Genomic DNA, 9,897 nt, shown 5'->3' with positions numbered 1-9,897 from the left:
CTTTTTTCAATGTGTCCAATTTTTCAGAAAAAAGCAAAAAGGCATAAGTAAAAAAAGGGGGGGCATGGTTTCCACCCGAATTTTTCCTTTTTTTCCCCTCGGGCCTTCACATCTCTAGTTAGTATTTCGATGGGAGACCACCAGAGAAGTCTGGGGTTGCTATGCAGAGACGGGCACTGGCAAACCACCTCTGTTCATCCCTTGCTTTGAAAACCCGACAGGTTTGCCATAAGTTGGTTGCAGCTTGATGGGGGGGAGTATAGGTGCAAGGAGTTGTTTTTAATTGTTAAACTGTAAGTTTAATAAGCCTTTCTTTAAAAAAGTCTCTGTAATATGAAATTCAAAGGAAGGAAAATTCTGAGGGCTACTAGCAAGAGCTGAAAATCTGGCACAGTGAGTGGATATGTGCTTGGTTACTAAAGCCGTGCCAGTTTGCTTCAGCATGCGAGCCGGTACACAGTCTTAACCACCTAAAGGGCCCCACCTTTGGTTCACGCAGCAGCCAACCAGCTGCCCCTAGGAAGCCCACAGGCTGGATGACGGCAGCAGCATCCCTCATGCTCCACGGCCACTGATATAAAGAGTCGTGTCGCTGTCTTTTGCCTGGTGCGTCATAGATTTCTCCATGTGCTTGGTTGTGTGTGAAAACAAACCAAAAACCCCCAAAACAGTTCAGGATTTGGAATGAACTTCTGACACACGCTTCCTCTTCCTTTCCTCACTACCAAGCACGTGCTGAGCTGAAAAGGGACCAGGTAAATGGAAATATGAGAATGCCACAGAGGAAGTGGCCCCTGAGGGGACCGCCTTTCCCCACATGCTCCCCAGATAGCGCTGCGGTCAGGGTCCCAAAATCGACTGGCCCTCCCACGTCCCAAGGACTCTGGGCCAGGGCCTTTTTGGTGGCGGCTCCATCCTGGTGGAATGAGCTCCCAGAAGAGCCACCAGAGATTTTAAATTTGTTATACCATCTTTCTTTATGAAACTGCAATCTCCTTTGCTCTTCCACCAGGCCTTCAGTTAAGGAGCCACCGCCAACAACAACGGGAAGACATGGAGCCCTGTCCCCCGGTTTTGCCACCTATGCCCTGTGCCTGCCACATATATTTGGGAAAGTTCAATGAGCAGACCACTGAATACATTAATATGACTGCTGCCGCCATCTTTAAGCCACTGTATCACTATAGATCCTGCTAGCACTTTATGACACTGAATGGTTTTATATATTGAATTGTTTTTAGATGGTTTTATGATTGTCACAATTGTTATGTATGTGTTTTGTCTTCCACGTAAGCTGCCCTGAGCCTGCCTCGGCGGGGAGGGCGGGGTATAAATTGAACAAATAAATAAATAAAAAAAACTTTGAAGATTGCTAATTTGGCTCCCCCCCCCCCTTTCTGGCGCAATGTCTTTTATGCTGTTGGAAAATACTAAACTCACCCTGACCTGGATAGCCCAGGCAAACCTGATCTTGTCAGAGCTTGGACGCTAAGCAGGGTCGACTCTGGCAAGTGCTTAGATGGGAGACCTCCTTGGAATACCAGCAGTCGGGAGGTGGGGGCAGACTTTATTCAGCCACCTCTCTGAATATCCTCCAGGCCGCCAGTAGGGGTCAGTCACCAGAGGTCGCCATGACTTCCAGGTATGTACGCGCGCATACGCACGGACATACGAAAATGCTAAACTCTCACGATCTCTTGGGAAAGGCTTCAGAAAAAGGGAGAGTGTCTTGTTGCATTCCAGCATTCTCTTCACCTACTCATTTGCTTTCCTGTCTCCCGCTTCAGCTACACGAAAGCAACTATGACGCCGGCAAAGCCCTGCAGCGCCTGGTGAAGAAGCCCGTGCCCAAACTTATTGAGAAGTGCTGGACGGAAGATGAAGTGGTGAGGAATGCTCGCTTTTTCTCTCTCCCTCGGTCTCACTTAATCTCTCTTCTGGTCCACAAAGAATGTTTCTCTTCTTGGAGCACAAAGGGTGTTTCCTCTCGCTACAACAGGTGCAGGATTGATACCTTCGCACAGGGTTCCCCAACACAGTGCCTGTGGGGGCACCATGATGCCTGCTGACAACTTTCCTGGCGCCCACCAGGCATTTGTAGAAGGCAGGACGGGTTTTGCCCAGCAGGGCTTCTGGTTGGCCCCTGGAGATCTGATTGTAGAGAAAGAAGTACTTTTCTCCCTTTCTCACAAAACAAGAACTCGTGGGTACTCCATGAAATTGCTGAGCAGTCGGGTTAGGACCAATAAAAGGAAGCCCTTCTTCACCCAAAGAGTGGTTAATATGTGGAATTCACTTCCTACAAGCATGGACGGCTTCAAGAGGGAATTGGATAAACGGAGCAGAGGTCCATCAGTGGCTATTAACCATAAGGGATAGATAGGAACTCTCAGTCTGGGGCAAGTGATGCTTTGTATTCTTGGTGCTTGGGGGGGGGGGCAACAGTGGGAGGGCTTCTAGTGTCCTGGCCCCACTGCTGGACCTCCTGATACCCCCTGGTATTTTTTGCCACTGTGAGACAGAGTGTTGGATTGGATGGGCCATTGGTCTGATCCAACATTGGATTCTCTCATGTTCTTATACGTTCTTACATTCTTATTGGCTGTTCAAATTTCTAAAACGTTGCTTTGATAGCCGTTGGGTATTACAAGTTGAAAACGCTCAGTATATCTGGGGTTAAATGTTTGTTTATGTTACTCACAGGAAGTCACATGTTTCTCATGTAACCAATGTTCTTTAGCTGTAGAATGCCCGGGAATTTTCTCCCTGATCTAGGAATTTGATTGGGACTAAAGTCTCAAGGTATATTACCATTTTATGGCTTCTCTTCCCATCTTTGTTTGGTGTTCCGAAGAACAAGAAGAGTAGCCATACTCTTTCTCTTCTAGTTTTGTCTTTGTAGAGTAAGGATGTAGTAGATTTTGTTCTGTTGTTATTTTCATCCCAGTTACCCTTCCCATGCTAGAATTTAGTAAAAACTTTATATTTTAATCACACATGGACTCTGAGTCTGAATTATTTTACTCTAGCTCTGCTGGACCATCTTATTTCTGCTAAATACCATTTTTTCAATATCTCACTATCACCCAACAATAGCAGCTGCTGCCACAGCACAAGGATGTTCACTGTATTCCTAAAGATAAGCTGCGTCTATGCAAGAAAATGTTTTTAAGTAGCATGTTCATTTTAAGAGAGAACAGGGCTTTGGCCTGAAATGTTGAAGAATCACTATTAGAGTTATGCATGACCTCACTCCCCGAGATTTTGTGGCTGGCCCTGCGTCTTATGGCAGCCATTTTTGTGGAGGCAGCCACCATTCAGTGTCAGACTTCCAAAGGTTCCCGCAGGCTCAGAAAGTTTGGGGACCTCCACCTTCGCAGCTGGCATCCAATGTTCCCTGTAAGCTGAGTGAGTGTGAGCTAGCTCACAATTTTTTAGCCTCCAGCTCACAGATTTTTGTCTTAGCTCGGGAAAGATGGCTCCAGAGCAAACTGATTTATGCAGCAGCCAAATCGCTCACCCACAACTTTAATGCCAGTCGCTCAAAAAGTAGAATTTTTGCTCACAAGACTCCACAGCTTAGAGGGGGCATAGCTGGCATCTAATTAACCAAAGGAAAGTAGATTTTTACCCCCCGGCGGCATCTTCTGTCAAAAATATAAAGCTGGCTCCTTCCTGGGGAGGCGCTTCTGCAGTAGAGCTCTCAGGTGAGCGAGCTGCTCTTCCGTTGCCTCCTCCTGGCTTGTTTTGTTTGGGTATCAATGCAGGTTGCTTCAGGCAGCAGCTGGTAAATGGTGCGTCTGAACTGTTTGGGGACTGGATTGGCCTGTTGTCGTTCGTGTGTGTGTTCAGCTGACTTGGTGATCCCCTAGCACTGAGTAATTACGTGGCCGTGGCTCAGCAGCGGAGGACTCGCTTTGCCAGGCATCTCCTGCTTAAAGGATCTCGGAAAAGAGGTATGAAGGCCTTGCGCTGCCTGGGACTCCGGGGAGCCCTGCCACCCCTGGGTTCACCAAGGGTCCGACTCTGTGTGAGGCCGCTGCCTACCTGTGTTTCCATTTTCATATTGCACCTTTCCTCCAAGGAGCTGGGAGGTTGCATAGATGCTTCTCCCCTTCTCTCCACTTTGTCCTCACGAGAAGGTTTGTGGTGGTATCTAGGGCTAGGCGGAGAACAAACGACTGGCCCACCGTCAGCCAGGGAGCTCTGTGGCTGAATTGATCTGAGTCTTCCCCAGTCCTGGTTGGACACTTGTTTCATAGGGTCATGTTGGCCTGCAGTAGAACAGCTGCGCATGTGTCCAGCAGCACCTTAGAGATGAACAGGATCTTCGGGATTTCAGCTTTCGAGCGTCAGAGCTCCCTTTGTCAGATACCCAAAATCTTGTTTGTCTCTAAGGTGCTGCCGGACTTGAGTCTCATTGTTTCATACCTTTGTATCAGACCAAGCTGATAGTCAATACGTTTCCTGTTGCTTTTCCCGCGTCACTTCAGTTTTATTCCCAAGAGTTCACAGGGCTCTCAGTCAGTCAGTTTCTCATGGATCGGCAGATAGCAGAGAGTAAACAAATATATTACTGGGTGGGATCCGGAGAGCAGGAAATGGATTATTACAGCTTTTACCAGGAAAGATATAATACATAAATCTTGGTCTTTAGTCCTGGCCTCTATGAACCTACGGGCAATCTAGGGTTGCCAGGTCCGACTCAGGAAATATCTAGGGACTTCAGGGGTGGAGCCAGGAGCCTTTGGGGGTGGAGTCAGGAGCAAGGATGGGACATCCCTCTGGGGGAGCAGAGGGAAGAAGCACGATTGAACTCCAAAGGGAGTTCTGGCTGCTGTCACATTTAAAAGGACCGTGTTCCTTTTAAATGATTTTCCTCCACTGGAAATAAATGGAGGATGGGGGCACCTTCTTTTGGGGCTCATAGAATTGGACCCCGTGGTCCAACCTTTTTGAAACTTGGGTGTTGTGTTTTTGTTTTTTGAGGAGAGGCACCAGATGCTATGCTGAAAATTCGGTGCCTCTACCTCAAAAAAATACCCCTACCCTGAGCCCCAGAGCCCCACAGATCGATTCTCCATTATACTCTATGGGGACCGGTCTCCATAGGGTATAATGGAGCAGCCACCAGACATCCTCTCCCCCAGCGTTCTGATAACCCTGAAGTGGGGGGAGGGCCTCCAAACCAGGGGATCCCCTGCCCCCAACTGGGGATTGGCAACCCTATGGCTGGCGTCTCCCTACACACACACACACACACACACACACACACGCACACACAGCATGTGCCATCTCTAAAGGAGAGCTGAAGCTGGGGCTGGGGTGCCAGTGGCGACGGACAAGCAAGAGCCAGAAGCCGCTAGGTGAGAGCAGCTGAGCTGAGCTTGACCAGCCGCGACCCTCAAGCCGCACCTTGGCCAGCAAGTACCAAAGCAGCGATCGCCTGCTCCTTAGATCCCGCCTTCTCAGTTCTTTTAATTGTGGCCCCGCTCGCTCTCCGTAGATGCACGTCACTGCCGGCGCCGCTCTCCCGTCCCAAACGTTCCCCCTCCCCAGCTTATGCGCTGAAAGCTCTGCTGCTGTTTCGACTCCTGGCTTTGATCAACTCTCAGCCTGGGAAGACGGGGAGCGGAGCATTACGAATCAGAAAGGAAGGCAGAGGCACTCATTGAAAAAGGACGCCTTGCTCCCAACGAGCTGGCGCTGTGGGCATGCAAGAGCAGCCATCATTAGCGCTGCCCGTCGCTGTCGGCTTCGGCTCCGTTCTGTCGTCCCTTTTTGTGTGTGCGTGGTCCTGCTCTCCCCTCTCCCGCTTTACGGATGCCTTTGGCAGGCCTCCAGCTTCGGCAGAGCCGGACCCCCAGCTGTTCCTTTATTCATAAGGAGTTTTTAAAGCTCCGTCCTTAGAACTTTGCAAGCCTTGGGGGGTGGGGGTGTTGCGGGAGTTCTCTGATTGATAGCTGCACGCTAGACACTACTTTGTAAAGAAAAATGGGAACGCTGCCGGAGACCCCTGAGGTCCGTCCCTATACTGAGCCAGAGGGTAATCCAGGTTCAGAGCAGCACCTTTATTGACACATCTGAAAAAGGTTCAACAGCAGTTAGTGCAGTTCTCCAGGTGACCTCCTCTGATCCTGACCCGGGGTCCTTCTCAGTAGTGAATCCCTCCCTGAGGCACGCTAGAGGCCATCAGACACTCAAGTCAACCGGCTGAGCATCAAGTCCCCCCCTTCCCACGGCTATTGCCCCATCCGTCCTCTTTCTCTGCTGCCTGTGATCGCTGCCATCTCCCCTTCCTGGGATGTGGAATTTCTGGTTGAAGACCAGACAGCACTGAGAATTGGGCTTGAGCGAGGCAGGCAGGGAGAGAGTAACCATTTGCATTTGTATAGTGCTTTTTGCTCACCACGCAAGAGCCCTGTCGGGTAGGCCACAAATTATTATTATGCACAAATTGCAGACGTGGAACTGAGTGGGGTAGCCGAAGGCCCCTGGAGCAGGTGAGATATGTCAGTGCTCTTGAACGACAGCTCATTTGCTCAGCCAGTGAATAGAGACCATAACTGAGCAGGGCAGTATATACAGCTGGGTGCTCTTAAGAAAGAACTTGCATAGAGAGGAAGGTTCTTCATCTACGGAGTAAGAGTTAACAGTGTTTACTATCCAATGTCTCGCAAATTGGAGTGGAAAGCAATTCCCTTTTCTAAGAGATATATGCCCTCTGGATTAAAAAAAAAAAAATTGAACTGCAGGCAAACCTTAAACTGTATGTAAATGGGGCTAATCCAGCTAGAGGCAAGTCCAGTCATACCTTAGGGACCAACAGGATCTCCAGGGTGTACGCTTTTGACAGTCAGAGTTCCCAGATTCTGCGGCTGATCCGCTGATTCTGCTCAGATGTGCTCCTGCTGGTTTCAGGCAGGGGAAGTGGAAGCCCAGATTCCCAACTGACTAGCTCTGCCCCCCGCCCCCCCCCCCTCGGCTTCTGAGTCCGCACACTTTCAAACCTGTTTTCCCAGCCATAAGGACTAGAGGACTTGTTGTTTTAAAATGTGGTTTGAGCTGAGCGTGGTAAATTGCACAGTCAGTATGAATTCCTGCGTGCTTGCATGTCCCTAACCACGTATCGTGCCACCCACATTGTCGCCCAGGGAAGGGTCTGCCGATCGGTGTTGGCTTTGGAATGCCTCCCCGCATCTGCCGTTGAACCCACCCAGAATCAATAAAGCCGACAGGAGCGAGAGGAATGCAGATGAGAACTGAAAGCCCACCCCAGCTCGCAAGGCTTTTTAATTAAACACTGTGAACACATTTAAATAACGGCGGCTCCAGGCTGAGCAGCATCTAATCGAAACCGATTAAGTCACCCGTCCGCACTTGGATAGTTATTAATTCTGTTTGTTTCTGCATGCTAGCTGAAGGCAGAGTTCCCCGGCTGTGGAGGAGCCCCATAATGCGCCGGGGATGTTTGTGCAGCGTGGCACCAGGGCTTTAATTAGCATCCTGATGTTGATTATGAAGAACAGCAGGCTGGCTAATTGAATTCAGTTTACGACCCGGGACCCAGGTCATCTCCGCAAAGTCAAGGGGAGCTGCTTTGCAAATAGCTTTGTAAGGGGAAACCGAGGGTGCCTGTTTTTAAAGGGTAGGGGAGGATATCCTTGCCATTCCTTTAAAGGATTCCTTTAGCTTCTAAAAGGTTCCGAAGATGGGCTTTGCACATGCTCGAGACTCCCTGTCTGTGATGCGCAGAGACCACGAAGAAGAAATAACTCTTGTGAATGAGAAGAAGAAATAACTCTTGTGAATGTCTGCTTGGCTAATACCTTGGTATTCTCATTTTAAGCAACCCCCCCCCCTTTTTTTTTAGTGCACTTAAATGTTTTAGAAATAACTGGTCAGTCTTGAAATTCTTTTATTTTACTTTTTTGAAGCATCTCACTTTTGGCATGTAACCCAACAGCCATTCTGTATATCCCAAGTGCTGGAATTTTCTGCTTTGTTCTAATCCCCTTAAGCCAAATACAAGAACTCATGGGCACTCAATGAAATTGCTGAGCAGTCGGGTTAGAACGGATAAAAGGAAATCCTTCTTCACCCAAAGAGTGATTCACACCTGGAATTCACTGCCACATGCAGCTACAAGCATGGACAGCTTCAAGAGGGAATTGGATAAACATATGGAGCAGAGGTCCATCAGTGGCTTTAGCCACAAGGTTCAGATAGGAACTCCGGGGCAAGTGATGCTCTGTATTCTTAGTTCTGGGGAGGGCAACAATGGGAGGGCTTCTAGTGTCCTGGCTCCACTGCTGGACCTCCTGATTGGCACCTGGTCTTTTTTGCCACTGTGTGACAGAGTGTTGGACTGGATGGGCCATTGGTCTGATCCAACATTGGCTTCTCTTATGTTCTTATGTTCTTGGGTGTCCAAAGGGGCCTGTTCTGTGGGGGGGAAAGATTATTCTCAGTAGTGCGCAAATGTCCCCTTTACCTCTACAGAAATCTCATACTGCCATTGACGACTGTAAGTTTTACCTTGGAATACTATGCCTTTTAAATATTTAAGTTCCGTTTTTTGTTTTGTGTGTTTTGTTTTTCTTTTTGATCTTCCACAGTTTGAAGTAAACAACCCAGACTCAACCTCTTAAATTTATCTTCAAGGGTAGTTAATCCATGCTGGTGATGAACCATAATTGGCCATGTTCATAGCTTTGCAAGCGCATGAATTTTAAAGTACCCTCCAACACCTGGCTTCGGTTCTCAAGTTCCATTTGCCATGAATACAAACGAAAATCCTTCTTCCGTCCTCCGAGGACAAGATGCAGCAAACTAATTCCCCTCAACATGCTTGCGGATGTTTGTAATGCAGTGAAGTGGTGTTGGCACGACGAGGAATTTTTCACCTTGAGCACACTCAGCGGCTTCTTTGCTTGGCTTCCTTTCTTCTCCAAATGCTGGTTGTGATATTTCCCCTCCATGTTTTCATTGTTAGCACCTTTGAATCCAGACGCCTCGAAGGGGGTAGATGGGCAGAGCAACTTACTCTGGCAGAAATCCTATGCACTTTGCCTCTTTCTCTTGGCAACTCCTGAAAAACGAATTCATGGCATAAAAATCAAAGAACCGCCCCCTCCAACAGCAAAAGCAGAACACAATGGCACCAGATTGACCGATTGAGTGGGCATAGTCATAGAATCATAGAACGTTAGAGTTGGAAGGGACCTTGCAGGTCATCTAGTCCAACCCCCTGCACTCTGCAGGAGCATAGCCGTAAGATAGCTCTACATACCTACAACATACCCAAAAGATGGTCGTCCAGCCTCCACTTGAAAACGTGCAGTGAAGGAGCATCCACCATCTCCCGAGGCAGTCTGTTCCGCTGCTCAACCACTCTTACAGTTAGGAAGTTTCTCCTAATATTTAGCCGGTAACGACTCCCTTGTAATTTCCACCCATTCGATCTAGTCTTGCAATCCAGAGCAAGAGAGAATAGATCTGCTCCATCTTCTCCATGACAGCCCTTCAAATACTTGAAGACTGCAATCATGTCCCCTCTAAGCCTTCTCTTTCCCCCCAACTCTTTCATCCTTTCCTCAGAAGACTTGGATTCCAACCCTCTCACCATCCTGGTTGCCCTCTTGTGAGGTTGATAATCTTGATGAGTGTGTGATTTACATGAGGGTTGCAAATCTTGATGAGCGTGTGATTTACATGAGGGTTGCGAATCTTGATGAGCGTGTGATTTACATGCATGCACTCTCAGGTTCAGTCCCTGGAATACCCAATGAAGGGCTCTTGGGTGGGATAGCTGGGGTCCAAAAATGTCTGTAAAGGTATGTGTGTGTTTGGGGGGGGGGACCAATAGGATGCAGGGCCTTTGCACCATTGCATGTC

General features: G+C 48.6%; 1 protein-coding gene across 1 annotated transcript in view; it reads left to right on the top strand.

Annotated features, from left to right (window-relative positions):
- Nucleotides 1-9,897, top strand: part of RERE (arginine-glutamic acid dipeptide (RE) repeats) — a 301,925-nt gene that overhangs the window by 163,984 nt on the left and 128,044 nt on the right. Inside the window, 1 exon segment of the mRNA XM_015411042.1 lies at nt 1,788-1,886. Coding sequence (XP_015266528.1) covers nt 1,788-1,886 — 99 coding nt within the window.

Source organism: Gekko japonicus, unplaced genomic scaffold (genome assembly GCF_001447785.1).
Source record: "Gekko japonicus isolate JY-2015 unplaced genomic scaffold, Gekko_japonicus_V1.1 scaffold450, whole genome shotgun sequence".
Classification (NCBI taxonomy): domain Eukaryota; kingdom Metazoa; phylum Chordata; class Lepidosauria; order Squamata; family Gekkonidae; genus Gekko; species Gekko japonicus.
Note: the sequence above shows the minus strand (reverse complement) of the source record. Positions and strands in the feature narration are given on the sequence as shown.